Here is a 17,762-nt window from a genome sequence, read left to right on the forward strand (position 1 = left end):
CAGTCCTCAGTTCTGGCGGAGGTGTTTCTATACCCAGAGACTTCCTCAGTACTGCTGAGCTCCTGCACATGAGTGTGAGTGGCTCCAGATCTAAAATGTCTCACTAAGTCAAATTCTGCAAGCTGTGTTTCACTTGCCTAGCTTCGAGGGCCAAATTGCTAAGAGCAAAAGAAATGATCTAACCAAACTGCATCTCTCCTACTGGAAATGTGAGCTCTTAGTGGGTCCTGCAGAATATTAACAAATGTTTAATATTTGATAGGGCTTAATTCCCAGTACCACAGGCAGTCAATTAATAGAAGAAGAATACTTTTACCCAAAACTAATGAAAGCTCACTGCTATGGTCTGAATGTCTATGTGCCCCTCAAAATTTGTATGCTGACAAATCTAACTAAAGTGATGGTATAGACAGACACTGACAACTGTAGAATCCAAGAATCCAAGTAAAGGCTATGCAGGTATCTGTCTGATGATTCTGTAACTGTTCTGTAAGTTTTCTTGGTTACTTTTTTTTTTTTTTTTTTGTCTTTTTCTTTTTTATCGGTACCAGGGATTGAACTCACGACTGCCTGCTTGCAAGGCAGGTGCTTATGCCGCTGAGCTAAATCTCCAGCCCCTAGTTCTGTAAGTTTTCAAAACCTAAAATTAAACAAGACCAAGACCAGTGATTCTTCATTAGAATTCAACATTTAATTAAAAACAGTTACATGGTCAGCCCCAGCCACTGGAAAGGCTCACCAGGGTGCAGCAGCCAGGTCTGCTTAGCTTTACCTCGAGATGTCCACACCTGCAGATCCAGGGACGAGGTTAGAGGTGGCATCTTCTGCGTAACTGTCACCAACCACTACAGGTGACTCTGAAGGCACAGCCATCACATCTGCCTGGGGACCTCTCTCACATTTCTCAGGATAAAGCCTATCAAACACCTGCTCTTCCAGGGGCTGCTAGTGTTCACAATGTTCTTTGAAAGTTCCTTGATGCACCAGATGGCAATAAACCCTGCATTAAAGGCGCTGCAGGCTGCCAGTCATCCAGCTCTTCAACTTCCCTTATCTGGTTTTTCAGATGGTTGGCCTTCTCCTTCACCCAGAAAGGCAAGCTGTAAGAACAAGACAGTAATCTGAGTGGGACTTTGTCTGGTATGGAATTTGCAAACACCAGCTGCAGATAAGGCACAATGTAAATGCAAGTGAAATAAAGTAAAAGTTGTAATCATTGTTTTGTTTTTTGAAAGAGGGTCTTGCTAGGTAGTTCAGGCTGGCCTTGAACTCCCTTATGTAGCCTAAGCTTGCTTCAAACTCCTCCTGCCTCAGCTCCTGAGTGCTGAGATTACAGGCATATGCCACCATGCCCAGCCAAGAACTGTAATTTTAATACTCAGCAAGTTACAATTTAGGACAAAAGGCATTAAGTAAGAAAAAGATAATGTCAAAAGACACAACAAGAATAGAGAGGAACACGCTAATATTCTAATATTTTAACACACCAACTCTCCATCAAGTTAGAAAAATAAGGCCGGGCCTGGTGGCTGCCTTTAATCCCAGCACTGGGGAGGCTGAGGCAGGAGGATCGTTGTGAGTTTGAGACCGGCCTGGGCTACAAAGTGAGCTCAAGGCCAGCCTGAACTGCACAGCGAGACCCCTGTCTCAAAAAAAAAAAAAAAGAAAAATAAGAAAATTAGGACAACCTTCTTAGTCTGTATCTAAACTTTGTATCCTGATTAAATACGGATAGAATACAATTAGCCAGGAACCTATAATCCCAGCACTCTGAAAAGCTGAGGCAAGAAGATCACAAATTCAAATTCAAATCCAGCCTATCTCAAAATGCTGCAGGGACATAGCTTGGTGTAGAGGCTCTGGGTCCAAATGAAGCGCCGTGAAGAAAAGGAAGAAAAGGAAAAGAAAAGAAAAACAAGATCAAGCCAATAGCTATTTAAAATTAAAATATCATCAAATTGCAAATGATTAACTCCCGATCCTAGAATAAAACCGGGAACTCTAAAAAAAGACAAAATCCATACACTGAACAACATAAAATTGCCATGCCCAGTAACCAAAAAAGAATCACTAACTTTGCAAAAAGGCCAGAAGATTGAACGGGGTGTGGTGGCACATCCTTGTAATCCTAACACTTGGGAGGCTGAGACTAAAAGGTCACCAGGAGTTTAAGGCCAGCCTGAACTCATAGTGAGAACTTGTCTCAAAAAAAAAAAAAAAAAAAAGGAAGAAAGAAAGAAAATGTGACCCAAAAGCAGGAGAAAAATCATTCAGTAGAAACAAAAATGATATTTAAAAAGCAAATAAGCCAGTCACAGCAAAATGATTGTAATCTCAGCTATTCAGGAGGCAGGAGGATTGGAAGGTCAAAGCCAGCCTGGGCAACTCAGCAAGAACTTGTCTCAAAAATACAAAGGGCTCGGCCGGGGATAAGCACCTCCCTGGCAAGTGCAAGGTCATGAGTTCAAACCCCGGTACCTAGGGGCTAGGGATTTAGCTCAGTGGCATAAGTGCCTGCAGGCAGTCGTGAGTTCGATCCCTGGTACCGATAAAAAGGAAAAAGACAAAAAAAAAAAAAAAAAAAAAAAAACCCGGTACCAAAAAATAAATAAATAAATACAAAGGGCTGGCAATATACACAGATTAGGAAAACCAGGTTTACTGATATTCTGTTATTCATACATGTAAAAAGAGATATTTACATAAAAAGAGGTATTTACATATGAAAGACAGTGCCCAAGAGCTAGGGGAGTAGCAGGGGAGTGGTGAGAAGGAGATAGGGTGAGAACAGTGAGCAGCAGGAAGCCATCAGCATGAATGGAGAAACCACACAGAGGAAGAACAACCATGCCAAAATAACGAAAATCCAATAAGGTTGATCCTGTCCCCCCTCAAGAGCTCTAGTCATGCACAAAACCAGCAGTACAAGACCCTGGCCTGTATCCACCTCCAAGATGGTGGTGCTGACCACCCTGTGGGCTTTGGACACTACGATACCCTCTCTGCAAACCTTGTATGATCAAAAACTGCCCCTCTTAGCAGGTGGGCTGAATCAATCAGGTAGGTGAATCCTGTCCACCTCTAACCGTGGATTTGCCCATATCCCAGGACTAACAGGAGCATCATGGCAGGCAAAATACACTATGACTATGACCATATTTTTCTAATGAAAATGGTAGCCAGTTGTGCACCTCAGGAGCTGTGATGGGGAACACAGGAAGCAATCTTTGTGTTCAGCTACTTGGTATGAGGAACGGCTAGGTGTGTGCATGTGTGTCAAAGTGTACGTGGGTGAGAGGCTAAGGCAGGAGGATCGTTGCAAGTCTGAGTCCAGTCTGAGCTACAAAGTGAGCTCAAGGCCAGCCTGAACTGCATAGTGAGACCCTGTCTCAAAAAGACAAAAACAAAAAAAGTATACATGAGTGAGTTTTACTTACTTTATACAGTTACATTTTTCTGCATATATGATTTTTTTTACTATGTGTTTTCTTTTGATTGTTCTTGTAGAATTAGCCCAATTCAGTACAATGTAACATGAAAATCTGCTTTATAACTTTGGGAGAAGGCTGAAAGTGAAATCATCAGGTGATTCGGCTGCCTATGGTGTCTTGGATCACGTCAGACAAAATTAGCAAGATATGACATAGAGGGCCAGGGATATAGCTCAGTGGCACAGCACCCGCCTGGCAAGCATGAAGTTATGAGTTTGGTTCCTGATATAAAAAAAAAAAAAAGAAATGACAGATAAGTCCATCCAGAAAGCTTTGATTCAATAAGGAAGAAAACAGTAATGTAAATAAATATTCAGCTCATCAAGATGCTACAAAATGGTCATGTATATTTGAATGATCCATTGTTAGCACTAGGTCAAAAAATGTTATTAGGTTCTTTCTAGGAGTGAAACCTACTGGATGGAATGCCAACACTGAACTTCATTGTTGGAAATTGTTTATACCAGGCGATATGCTACGAGATATTTTGAACACACTAATAATGAAATATTAGTAAAACATTCTATATACGTTGATAGTATTACTCAAAAATGTATTTATTATGACATCTCACTATCTAAACTAAAAGCCTTTATAGCAGGACTTTATTATTCTAATTGTCAGAGCCTAAAGAATTTATGGAGAAGTGACAGCTGTGGTATTGAAATTTTTAGAACAATGATGACACTCAAGATACTTGGTTTCTTTCAAAATTGCCTATGTTTTGATGACAAAAAAATGCACCTTTCAGAGAAAAATCTGACAATTTGGCTGCTTTTCGTTCATTTTCGAAAGTTTTGCTTTGAATTGTCAAGCAATGTATACACTGCCTGAATACATGAGAACTGACAATTTGCTTCATTTTGTGGTTGTTGAAGGTTCAGCAATATATACCAAGTAAAACTTCCAAATGTGGTATAAAAATGTATGCCCTAGGGGCTGGGGATTTAGCTCAGCGGCATAAGCGCCTGACTTGGAAGCAGGCAGTCGTGAGTTCGATTCCTGGTACCGGTAAAAAGGAAAAAGACAAAAAAAAAAAAAATGTATGCCCTGGTAGATGCAAAGACAATGCACAACTTGACTTTAGAAATTTATCCTGGAATTCAACTACCCCATCTTTATTCATGCAGTAATAAACCACATGATGCTGTGAACAGACTCCATGCACCTATTTCAAAAAGTAACCCAAATGAAAAAAAAATTAAATTAAATTAAAAAATAAAAAAAGTAACCCAAATGTCACATTTAGCAATTGGTTCACAAGTTACATTGATGTTACATTTGGAAGAAGAACCCACTGGTTGATGCACAGGAACTATTGACAAGGACAAAGTGGCAATTCCAGAAAAAGTGTTGCAAATTTACAATAGAGAAATGTGTGGTACAATCTGTGGATTTCAGAAAGACACCTTTGCCTCTTATATGGTGAAGAAACACAAAATTGTATTGGCACTGTCAATATTACACCATTATGATAAGACTGATGGTGAAGCCAAGTGTGGTAGTGCACACCTGTAATCCCAGCATTCCAGGGGGCTGAGGCAGGAGGATCCTATGAGTTCAGTATCAGCTGGTACATAGTTGAATTCAAGCCTACCCTGGACTATGTAGCAAGACTATTTCAAACAAACCAACAAAAAAAGATCGATGTGAATCTTCAACACAAATGAAGCCAGAAATGGTCATGTTTTACAACAAAACTAAAGGCAGAGGAGATGCTGAATGAGCTATACAGCACCAACCACGGTGTTGCTTGAAACCCAAGGTTGACTACTAGTTGTGTTTTACTGGATGCTAAACATGACAGGCATAAACAGTTTCAGCGTTTACAAAGAAAATAACAAACACAAAATATCACTGAGAAAATTTTCTTAGAGGATTAGGACTAGAACTGATAAATATTACACAGAGCAAGAACAATTTATGTTTTCCTGAAGAACTCCACAAAAGTGAGGCCCTGAGTTCGATTTCTGGAACAGCAATAACAGAAAACTCTGGAAAAGAATTCTGGAGCAGATCAATGAGCTGAGCAGACAGGTAAAACATCATGAGAACCTCCTAAGAAAAGAAGGAACCAGCAAGATGTCAAATACGTCCTACCAAACAAGATAGGAAAATAAAACACACGTGCTAACAGAGTCAGTGATACTTGTGTACGGAACATACCATTCTTTTGTGTGAAAACCACCTCAGGTTTCATAATGGAAATAAAGATCATTTCTGAGGTAGGATTTTATTTGTATCTCACTGTAGTTCATAACAATTTATTTCTGTTGGTTTTTTTTTTAGATTAAGCAAATAGTTGACATAGAAAATGTTGATGTTTATTCCAAACTTTCGTTACATATTTGATATTTTGTTTTATTGCTGTCTCACTTTCCTGCTAAATGCACATCGTATTGTATCATAGAAAGCTCCTGACGAAAGAGGAAGACAAGAAAGGTGACAAACAGGAAAAGAAAGCGAAGTGCGTGTGATGTCAGTGTAGTGAGACCTGGGTCCAGGCCGTACCGCTGCCCGGTGTGAAGACTGCCTCAGCTGTGGTCGCTGAAGCAGAGATGATTTCTGTGGCAGAGTTTTGTTTGTGTTCTCAGTGACCTTCACATTGGCATTTATTCCTGCAGTCGTATTTTAGATCTTGTAAGCAGGTAAACATTTGATGCTGAAAATGTTGATGTGTATTCTACACATTCACTGCATATTAAAAACTTTTATTTTATTAATTTTTTTCCTGTTAACTACATGTTGTTTAAGATAGTAAAACTCAGAAAATTAAAATTAATAATTCATCAACAGAAATATTCCTAAAAAATAAACATGAGCATTGCACAGCCCCATAATGCATCTTTCCTAAAATATTACTGTGATGCCCCTGGACCCAGCGTTGCCCCATGGGGCCGTGAGCTCTTCCGACTGGCTGCTCCCACTCTGCGGAGTGTGTTTTCACTTCTTTCAGGAAATCTTACTTTGTGACTCCTACTGAGTGTCCTGCTCAATTCTGCCATCTGGCAGAGACCTCCTTAGGTCTCTTTGACCTTCTCCTGCCACTTGAAGCTCCAACCATCCTCCCTGGTTGCAATCATTTCCGTGTATATCTTTCCTTTCTAACAGCCCTTGCTGAGGATGGAACCCAGCGACTCACACATGTCAGGCAAGCACCCTGAGCCGCATCCCCAGGCCTCTTCATTTTGACACATAATCTCACTGAGTTTCCAAGTTTCCCAGGCTAATAGGAACTTACAATCCTCCTGCCTCAGTCTCCTGAGCCCCTGGTATCACAGCACCCAGCTTCCAACAGACTCGTTTCCTGGAAGCAGAGAACCGGCCTTTTTGCTCAGACTGTCTCCTATCCCAGCATGCATGTCTGGCATGACACTTGGCACCTGGTAATTGGCCAACCTCATCTACTAGACACATGTCCATCCCAAGTGCCAGATGTCTACGTGTCTCCAGAACTGCCTGTGCTCCTGCTGGGGCTCAGAAGTCCCTGGGGTTACTGGCTGTAGCTCCTCCCTGAGAAGAGGGCGTGGCTGGCATTTTCACAAAGGTGTGATATAATACAGGGACAGGGGGGACACTCACCTGGGAGTTGGTGGAAGAGGCTCGAGTGGAATAAACGTGTCAAACTTCTTCTGGTACGGCACTCTGAAAACCAGAAAGACGCCCTGAAGTTGGTCTGGCTCTGCCACATTGCTATCAGCACATCACTGGATGGTTTCCAAGAAAAGGTCTCATTTCTTGGTTTTAAATTTTTAAATATGGACTTTTAAACAGCAAACGTCATGATTTGTACTGCTTTTCATTATTTTTACTACAATCATTGTATCCCATATGATACAATAAAAATATTTTTTAAATAGTTTATAAAAAATAGTTTTTAAAATATTTAAAGTATAATACAATAATTATCTTTTTCATTTATTTATTTTGTGTGTGTATGTTGTACTGGGGGATTGAACCCAGGGCCCTCACATTGAGCTATATCCCCAACCCTTTTTATTTTTTATTTTGAGACATGTTTTTACTAAGTTGTTCAATTCCCCTAAAGGGACTGAAACTTGTGATCCTCCTGCCTCGGCCTCTCAGAGTGCTTACAGGCATGTGCTACCATGCCTAGCTTCTCTTTTAATTTAATGATCTTCTCACATTACCTCAACCACTTGGTCTAAATTTAAGTAATAAGAACTGTGGGAGCAATAAAACCCAAAATGTGTAATAGTCATTGTATAAAAGAGAGGAAAAGAAAGTGCTCTAAACGGTATAATTGCATGTATATTTAAGTGTATAAGACAGACAATGATATTACTGAGTTTTGTTGGATCATTGAACAGAACTGTTTGCAGCCTCACTGTTTGAATGTCTACTTTATATGCTTTAATTTTTTTTTAAGTTATTTAAGGAGAAAAAAAAAGCAGAGAAAGGGTACAAGTTATACAGATTTACAGAAAAAAATAAACAGTAGGAAATCACTAGTTAATGGATTACATATTGTTGTCTCAGAAATAATTGTTCAAGTCACAAAATTAAAGCTTGTAAAGTGGACATTCCAACAATGATACTGCAAACAGTTCTGTTCAATGATCCAATAAAACTCAGTGATATCATTTTCTATCTTATACACTTAAATATACATGCAGTTATATCATTTAGAGCACTTTCTTTTCCTCTCTTTTGTACAATGACAATTACACATTTTGGGTTTTGTTACTCCCACAGTTCTTATTACTTTTTTGGAAGGGAGTAGAACCAAATGTGACATAACAGAACAGAGTCAATCAAATCAAAAGGGTGGACATAATAGATAATGTAAAAGCGTAATACAAGGTGATCAATAATGGTTACCATAATGCCTCCCGCTATCTCTAATAGAATTGCCTATATCATCAGTTATAATAAAATTGAACAAAACAGTAAAGAACAAAACCGACAAAACCAAAACATTGGAGACATTGTAGGTCTTCAAAAGTAGATAAAAGTCATCGAGAATGGGCGTCATAATGAATCTCACTATCTTCACAGCTGCTGCCTAAACTTTCGAACCTGGTACTATCAAGCAAAACAGAATAGGGGGACATCAGTCAAAAACAAGATGGTGAGAGTAATACAGGGTTTTAAATCAAGATAATGGAAAGTCAAAGTGGGTTACTATAATATATCCTGCTATTTTTATTTATTTTTCCCTTAATTAAAAGGATAAAAATAAAAAAGTAAATAATGGAGTGGAGATTGAGATAAAAAAGGGCATAACAGCAAAACAGCGCAGATCAAAACATAACCATTTAAGCAGAATAGTGTTTCACCACAAGATAATCCTGACATAAAAGTAGTTACCATATTGTCTCTTTCCTTGAAATCCTTGAGTACAACTTCGTATACTGTAGCATTAAATATATCAAAACAATGTAAAACCATTTAAGAGAATGACAGCATTACAGGGTATTTAGAATCAACTAACATAAAATGAACAATGGTTTCTGTATAATCTTGTCTTTAAAAGTTTTTGCTTGTACTATCGTACATAATAAAATCCACTAAGATACAACCTGTTTAGACCAATGGAGACAGAAGAACAAAAGCTTGATGAGACTTCAAAACAAGATGATACTAAATCAGTATTACCTATTAAGACGTCCTTTTCTCCAAAATAGCTGTTCCTATCATCCAATCTTCTCTGCCTCATTCCTGTTGAGCTCTTTTTCTGTCATTAGTTGTCAGTTTGTCTTCTTCATTTTGTTCTCTGTTATTCATTGTGGCCTCCCCGCCACTATTTCTGGATTCTTTGTATTTTTCTTTTTTTAGAATATCCTGCAATACTCTCTGTAGAGTTGAATTGGTGGTTGCAAATTCCCCCAGTTCCTCTTTATCCTGGAAGCACCTTGTTTTTCCATCAATTTCCAGGGACAGTTGTGCAGGATATCTCAATCTTGGCTGGAGATTATTATCTTTCAAAGCTTAAATTATTTTCCCCCCATGCTCTTCGTGATTTGATGGTTTGTGCAGAGAAATCTGCTGTAATTCTGATGGGTGTTCCCTTGTAGTGGTCTGTTTCTTGTCTCTGACAGCTTTTAATATTCTGTTCTTGTATTGAATTTCTGGAATTTTTATTATTATATGCCTGGGTATTGCTCTGTTTGGGTTGTAGGTAGCTGGGGTCCTGTATGCCTCATACATCTGAGTATCTTTACCTTTTGCTAAATTAGGAAAATTCTCCTGGATTATTTCTGTGAGTAGCTTTTGTAGTTCATTTGTTTGTGTCCCTACCTCTTCTTTTATGTTCTTAATTCTTAAGTTATGGATCCTCTTATCATCTTCTTGTCTTTGTATTATTGCTGTTTGTTTCTTTGTTACTTTTAAGAAGTTTTCCATTTCATTCTCCCATATTTCAAATCTGCCCTCCAGTTCAGATAGTCTGTCCTTAGTTTCTTTCAAGCTGTTATGCCAGTTTTTGAGAGTTTTTAGTTTCCTGGTAGTCCCTTTGAACCTGCTTCACGTACTCTATGCTTTCTCTATTTTCTCCATCAAACAATTCTCCCCTCTTTTTCTGTTCTTCCATTCCACCATCCGTTTTTTCTTGGGTGGTGCTTAGCATTTCTCTAACTATTCTGCTTACTTCTAGCTTCAGGTCATTAATAACGTCATTCCTGAACTGATCTATGAGGCTCTCTAGATGGCGCTTTATGTCTATTGGTGCTGTGTCCGCTATTACCTGTTTCTCAGAATTGGGGGCCGAGGAGCCTTTCTTGTTGCTCGCTCTTCCCATATTCTTTGTTCCTTATATATACAAGCTTATATAGGAGGCCCAGCTTCCCTCCCTGTGAGCCACAGCCTGATCGAATTGTGCCGGCTAGGTGTTCCCGCTCACCGCAGCACACCAGGAAATTCCAGACCAGGCAGCCTACGCGGGGCCTGCCTCTCCAGGCCACCCTCAGGCTCTGGGATCTGGGTTGTGCCAGCCTACTGGGTCCTCCAGCAGCGTCACATAGGCTAGGCACTTCTCACCAATCCCGCTTGAGAGGGGGATACGTGGCTGGAGTCGCTGCAGCGCCCCGCTCCCACAAGTCTGCCCAGTCCCAGAATGTCCTCCGCTGGAGTCACACTGTGGTAGAGTGTCAGTTTCTCTCACTCACCTCACCACAAGTCAGTGCACGGCTCCCCGCCCGTTCTGTTTTCGACTCCGTTCGCCGATTCCCATTCTCAGAGCTTCTGCGTGTCTCTCTCCCTGCCAAGCCGATGTAGACACAGCCGCCGCGCGGCAGGAAACCCAAATCGCGGCTTCCAATGGCGCGGGCTCCAGCCTCCACACTGAGGCCCCTCTGTTCCTGTTCTAGCACCAGGACTGCATTCCAAGTTGGTTTCTCTCAGCCCAGTTCGTTCCTGGGTCAGCAGAGCATATCTCCACCTGCTTATGTCTCCTTACTCCACACCATTCCTGAATTCTGAGCCGAGTCTTTCAGAGAGCCTCCGTAGCTGCTGTTATCTGTCCGCCATGTTCTCCCGGAAGTCTATATGCTTTAATTTTGTAACTTGAACAAATATTTCTAAGATGACAATATGTAATCCATTAACTAGTGATTTCCTACTGTTTAATTTTTTCTGAAATTCTGTATAACTTGTACCCTTTTTCTGCTTTTTTTCCTTTTTCTCCTTAAATAAAATTTAAAAATAAATAAATACATAAATTTAAGTCAGTCAGTCACTCTGTCTCTGTCTCTGTCTCTGGCTCTGTCTGTCTGTCTGTCTCTCTCTCTCTCTCTCTCTCCTTCCTCTCCTCTCTTCCTCTCTCTCTCTCTTTCTCTCTCCTCTTTCCTTCTGAGACAGTGTCTTGCTATGTAGCCCAGGCTGGCCTTAAACTCATTATGGAGCCCAGACTGGCCTCAAACTTGTAGTGATCCTCCTGCCTCCCAAGTGCTCGGATTACAGTCATGTGCCACCACACCTAGCTGTAATCACTATCTGATTCAGTGTGAAAATTCAAAAGTCTTCAAGTTTGTGGTAATAGAAACAGGAAAAAAGTAACAACCACCTTTTAGTAGTCAAGATCTTACATATCATTGCATACATGTGTTGAAATGTCCCATTGTATCCCATAAGTATGTACAATTACCAGGTATCAATTAAAAATAAAAATATATTTTTAAAATCTTGTGTCCTTCATAATTGCAATCACACTCATCTGTGTGCACACACTAATTAAAGTTGAACCTTGTAAGTTTTTACCTACTCATGTCTTACTGCAGTCCATCCCTTTTAAAACATAATTTATGTGGAACAGAGAAATACTTCATTTAAAGTGAAAGAAATAATCCTGGAATCAGCATGTACTCACAAGGAAAAGTTCACAGGCGCCAGAGTGGACCCTGCCTGGTGGAAGCCTTGACTCTGTTCCGGGGACATATATGGATTGTCCCCTGGGGCTAATTTTGGGATTCCATTGCGGGGATCAATGTCTGTGGAAAACATATGAAAATAGCTTTACACAAAGGCCTGAAAGTGACCTTCCAGTTAGGAGTTCCATGGAAGTTTCTTAAAGTTCTATGTGTGATTCCCTCAACTTGAGGAGATGAAGCTCACAGTGGGAGCTAAGATTGGGACATTTTCTAAAAGGCATTGTTGTGGTCACCTCCCCTGGGGAAAGCACAGGCTTCGGTTTGGATGGGGTTTCCATTTAACACAGATGGTGCAGGATTGGGCTCAGTGCAAGGATTCCAGAGACCTCTGACTGAGTGTCCTGCACCTCTTGCCACAAGGATGGGACACCAAGAACTCCTTGAATAATAACTCAGATAATGGGCAATCCTCCTGCCTCAGCTTCCCAGAGTGCCGAGATATATACTACCATGCCTGAATTCTTTTTTTGTACTGGGAATCGAACTCATGACCATGTGCTTGCCAGGCAGGCCCTTATGCCACTGAGCTAAATCTTTCTCTTTCAAAAGACTTTCAGGCTGGAGATACAGCTCAGAGGCATAAGTGCCTGCCTGGCAAGTGCAAGGTACTGAGTTCAAGTCCCAGTACAAAAAACAAAAAGACTTTCTAAGGGTTTGAGGCCAGCTAGGCTACACAGTGAGTTCAAGGCCATTCTGAACTGCATAGCAAGACACTGTCTCAAAAAAAAAAAAAAAAAAAACAACAAAAGATAGAGATACAGACAGAGACAGAGATAAATAAGTAAATAAATAAATATGCCAAAGAGAGGGGATAAGAAGCCAGCTAGAAGAAGATAGGGTGTGGGTAAGTGGCAGAGCCCTCGCCAGGCAAGGCCTTGGGTTCAATCAATGCATAGTCTCGAAAACAAATTTTAAATAAGTTAAAATCAATCAATCAGAATGAACAGAAAGGAAGTTTCAGCGTAAGAGATGCAGACAGAATTGTCTGCTGCATCTTGAGCAAGGTCTATTCTCAACGCCAACCCCCCACCCCCCACCCCCCAAAAAAAGTAAAATGGCCAGAGGGAGGGAGGAATAGTGCTGGGAGTTCAGGGCCAGAGTAAAGACACAGTGAGAGCCTGTTCCCCCCAAAGAACAACAAACTAAATGAAACAGAACAGGGGCTTTCCCATAACTAAGACTTTATGTCTAGACTTCCTGTTAGCTCTGCACACAGTGACACAGCACCATCTGGGCCCATTCCTTGGATGAGGACTTAAAGCAGGGGATAAGAGAGACGGAAGCTTCTGAATCCCAAACCCGGGTGTGGACAGGTGGGGGTCAGGTGACAGCGAGAAGTGCCGAGAACGGTTTGGACCTTGAAGTCAGCCACACCTGAACTCTGTAATTTCTGGCTCTGTGCCCTTTACCTATTTAACCTCCCTAAGCCTTCGTAGCTAGCTTTGTTTGTAAACTGCTTGTTCCAAATGTCAATTTTGCAAAGCTCTCATAAGCAACAAGAACAGTGTGAGCACATAACTGGCACTCAAGAAATGGTAGCAGTCATAAATGTATTACACCACATTAATAAACCCAGGACAAAAACCAATTGATGATCACAATAGATGCAGAAAAAGCATCTGACAAAATCCAACATCCAATCAATGTTAAAAAAAAAAACTTCTTCATTTCAATTTGATAAAGGCCATCTATGCCAAACCAACAGCCAAACTCATACTAAATGGTCAAAAACTAAAAGCTTTCACTTTAAGATCAGGAGCAAAGGGCTGGGGATTTAGCCCAGTGGTTTAAGAACTTGCCAGGTAAGTATGAGGTGGTGAGTTCAATCCCCAGTAACAAAAAAAATTCAGGAACAAAACAAGGATGTCCACTGTCACCACTGCTGTTCAAGATAGTTCTGGAAACATTAGCCAGAGCAATTAGACAAGAGAAAAAATGAAAGGGACATGGATAAAGGAGGAAGAAGTTAAATTATCATTATCTACTAATGGCATGATACTCTACATAGAAGATCCCAAAAACTCCACCAAGAGACTCCTACAATTAATAACCAAATTTGGTAACATAGCAGGATAGAAGTTCAACACTTGAAAATCAATAGTATTATTGTACATGAATAATGAATTCACTGAGAGAAAAATTAGGAAAACACCTTTCATAATAGCATCCAAAAGATTAAATACTTAGAAATCAATCTAACCAAAGAAGCAAAGGACCTATACATTGAAACCTGTACTCTGAAAAAGGAGACTGAAGAGAATGTCCAAAAATTGAAAGAACCCTTGTTCTTGGATAGGCAGAACCAATATTGTGAAAATGGCCATACTTTCAAAACTGTTACACAAACTTAATGCAATTGCAATTAAAATACCAACAGCATGCCTCACAGAACTGGAGAAAACAATCCCAAAATCCATGGGAAAACAGAAGAGACCTAACATAGCAAAATCGATTCCGGACAAAGGGAAAAGCAGGGGGTATCACAATCCCTGATTCAAAGTTGTACCATAAAACTGTTATGATAAAAACAGCGAGGTGCTAGCAAAAAAAAAAAAAAAAAAGGACCAGTAAAACAGAATAAAAGATGCAGAAACAGCTCCAACCACACTCAGCTGCCTCACCTTCGAAAAAGGGGCCAAACGCATTCACTAGAAGAAAGATGGCCTCTAACAAATGGTGCTGAGAAAACTGGTTTTCCACATGTCAAAAATTGAACATAGACCCCTTTTTCTCACCAGGTATTAAACTACAATCAAAATGTATCTAAGATCTAAATATAAAAACAGAAACAATTTGTTGGAAAATACAATAAGTAAAACTCTTGAAGACAGATATAGGCAAAACCTTATAAATAAAATCCCTATTACACAGGAAATATTACAAAGAATCAACAACGAGGATTGCACCAGATTAAAAAGTTTTTGCACAGCAAATGAAACCACCAAAGGAGTAAAGAGATAACCCACAGAATGGGAAAAAATATTTACCAACTACTCCGGTGCCCTGAGGCCAAGCCTTGCTCGGATCAAAAAGCCGCGAGCAGGGCTGACATGGGTCAATTCCAACATGCAGCATTTTTGAGGAGCTCAAACGTGAACTCCCAGTACTTTTTACCCTGATGTGGCAACCTTAGAAGCCACCTGTGAGATGCAGAAAAACCACAAGGTAGAAGCAGAGGGATCCTTAAATAACAACCACAGAGGAATTTACAGGAGGAAAAAACAAACATCAATGATTAAGCTGCTAAGATTTCAAGGGCTGTTTGTTACTGCAGCAGAATCTGTCCTATTCTGACTAATACAACATGCTAAACTCTAGGAAAAGCTGTGCAAATGAAAATTTGTATCCCCAGTTCTATTCCTTACAACCTATAGACACCATATATCCTGTCTTCTGTGGCAACTATTAGGCCTTCAGACAATTCCACCAACAGCCTCACCGTGGCTGATGAGCTAAGACAGCATGATTTGAACATATTCTGGCTGATTTTTTCCCCTATGATAAATGTGTCACCGTTTAAAATGACTGCTGGTGGGTAGTTCCGAGCCATCCCTCTGCATCCTGTCCAAGAAATAACAAAGGGAGAAGAGAATCGCACAAAGGAAGATGCGACCTGTCCTGTGTGGAGCTTAAGAGTATGAAGGGTGGCAGTGAAATCACGGGGGACTGGAGGTGGAGAGAGCGTGACATTTGAGGCGTTAAGAAACCACTGCACACTGCCCCCTGAAAAGTGATCACCCCAAACAAGCAGAGCCTGGGTGTCCTACTCCCGGTTACCGCGGAGGGGAACCTGTTCAACGGCACCAGGAGGCCAGCAGCAAAGTCCCCGCTACGGTAAACGCTCCAGGACAAGTGGCCTCATTTCCTTACCAAACAAACTTCACAGAGATCAGGGGGCACCTGAAAGAGACTTAAGAGGCACTTCACTGACTTCAGCGTGATCTTGATGGAACAAACTTAATTTTTAAAAATTATGGCACTTATGAGACAGCTGGGCTTTTGCACACTGACTGTTAGGTGAGATTAAGAAATGATTGCTCATTTAAAGATGTGCTCCTCTGATGTGGTATTGTGGTCATATTAATGAAAAATAACCCTTTTCAGGGCTGGGGATGTAACTCAGTAGTAGATGACTTGTTTAGGATGTGTGAGGCCCTGGATTCAATCCTTAGTATTGCATATCATTATTATTATTATTAATAACAACAACAATAAGGCATCCTTTTCTGTGACATGGGATAATACGATGGCTAGAACTTGCTTTAAAATAGATGAAAAAGGTAAAGATGAAGCCCAAGTAGCCACGGGTTGGTAACTATTGATACTAACTGGATTAGTATATTGGATTTCATCCTGCTATTTTCTCTACTTTGTCATTTATTTGAAAATTTACCTAGTGTTTTTGTTTTTTAGTAAATGTAGGATGGGGCTTACTGCTGAAGTCGGGGAGGAAGATGCAGTATTTGGGGAGAGGCACATTGCGGGCTTGCAGTACAAAAATAAGACTCTGTTTCTTAAATGGTGTGAGATGAGCACGCTGCTTCTGGTACTCTAGGCTACAGATTCAACAAATATTTCATAAATAAGCCTTTGCAGGGATTTGGTATTGACACACTATCCATGGAAAGAAAGAAGGATTGGAGCAAGGAAGACAGGAGGAGAAAGAGGTAAGAAAGGGAGACAGAAGAAGGAAGGAAGGAAAAAAGGAAGGGAAAAAGGAAGAGGAAGGGGAAAGAAAGAAAAGAGAGAAGGAAGAAATGAAGGAGAGGAAGAGAGGGGGAGGAAAAAAGGAAGGGGAGGGAGAAAGGAAGGGAGAGGAAGAAGAAAAGCAAACCTGTGTCTGCTCTAAGTTGGAAAACCTATGTTAAAGCTCAGAAATGAAAACTCTGTACTTGTTTCTCTTTTGCTCCTGGCATTCTCCTTCATCCTCTCGCCTGGTGGTTTCAGGAGAACTGAGGACCATGAGTGGTGCGCAGGCACTCAGCAGCCTCTTTGGGTCTTTTGGGAGGTCAGTTGTGGGTAAGTTGGGCATCAATTTAAAAACTAAAGAGATACCTATATATATATATAACATATACAATGTTTTATCTTAACTGCTTTTAATTAAATAAGCTACAAAGTAGCAACGTGTGCTTCAGGTTAAGGCTCATGGGATGTTATCCTTGTGGAAAACAAAAAATACACTTCAAATGCACAAATGACAGGCAGCACCTCATGAAACAGCCATTTCCTCCAGACTTCAGGGAGACTTCTGTTAGTAACAGTCTGAAGGAACTTCCCTGATAACTTAAATGTCACATTAACATTTTATGAAATTTTGAGAAAAAACAAAAGTGTAAACTGGTTTGCCAAAACCCATCACCTACCAACAAGCCCTTGCTTTCTCATCCACCTGGCTGTGTGAAGGTGACAGTGGGGCCCACACCGAGGAGACCTCAGAGGACAGATTTACCGTATCTCTTCCTCCCGAGGCGCTTGTCCACTGTCCACTCAGACTTGGACCGCCTGTTGCCCAGAAAGACCCCATTGAAGAAGCACCGCTTCCCGACGTGGTAGGTGTGGATATTGCTGCTGAACCTTGGGTAAAACGTCCACTCAGGTCGGTGTCCATCTTCTGCAAGACATCAGAGTTCCCCCAGATAGCACAGTGCCCAAGGGTGGGGCCAAACCCCAGGGCACTACCCAGCAAAACGGCCTTAGGAATGTGCAGGATTCCTTCAGTCTACATGGTGGGGTCAAAGTGTAAGGTGTGTGTCTGAATCTTTTCATTTGAAACTTGATTGATTACAGTAAAAGACTCACTGCCATGAATCCCCTCAAAATCGTCCTCCTCCCTTACATTGAACACACTCCTCCTGCTGTTCTTGCCACTTTGTGAAGCAGT

General features: G+C 40.8%; 1 protein-coding gene across 2 annotated transcripts in view; it reads right to left on the bottom strand.

Annotated features, from left to right (window-relative positions):
- Nucleotides 1-669: 669 nt before the first annotated feature.
- Nucleotides 670-17,762, bottom strand: part of Spats1 (spermatogenesis associated serine rich 1) — a 29,865-nt gene continuing 12,772 nt past the window's right edge. For both annotated transcript variants that reach the window (XM_013156588.3, XM_063238801.1), the window contains 4 exons: nt 17,331-17,492; nt 11,818-11,938; nt 7,074-7,136; nt 670-1,100 (listed from right to left, as the gene is read on the bottom strand). In XM_013156588.3, the coding sequence (XP_013012042.2) occupies nt 953-1,100; nt 7,074-7,136; nt 11,818-11,938; nt 17,331-17,492 (494 nt within the window). In that variant the 3' untranslated portion in view covers nt 670-952. The remainder of the gene's footprint in view (nt 1,101-7,073; nt 7,137-11,817; nt 11,939-17,330; nt 17,493-17,762) is intronic.

Source organism: Cavia porcellus, unplaced genomic scaffold, assembly GCF_034190915.1.
Source record: "Cavia porcellus strain 051 isolate PalLab524CR breed Dunkin Hartley unplaced genomic scaffold, mCavPor4.1 scaffold_28, whole genome shotgun sequence".
NCBI lineage: Eukaryota > Metazoa > Chordata > Mammalia > Rodentia > Caviidae > Cavia > Cavia porcellus.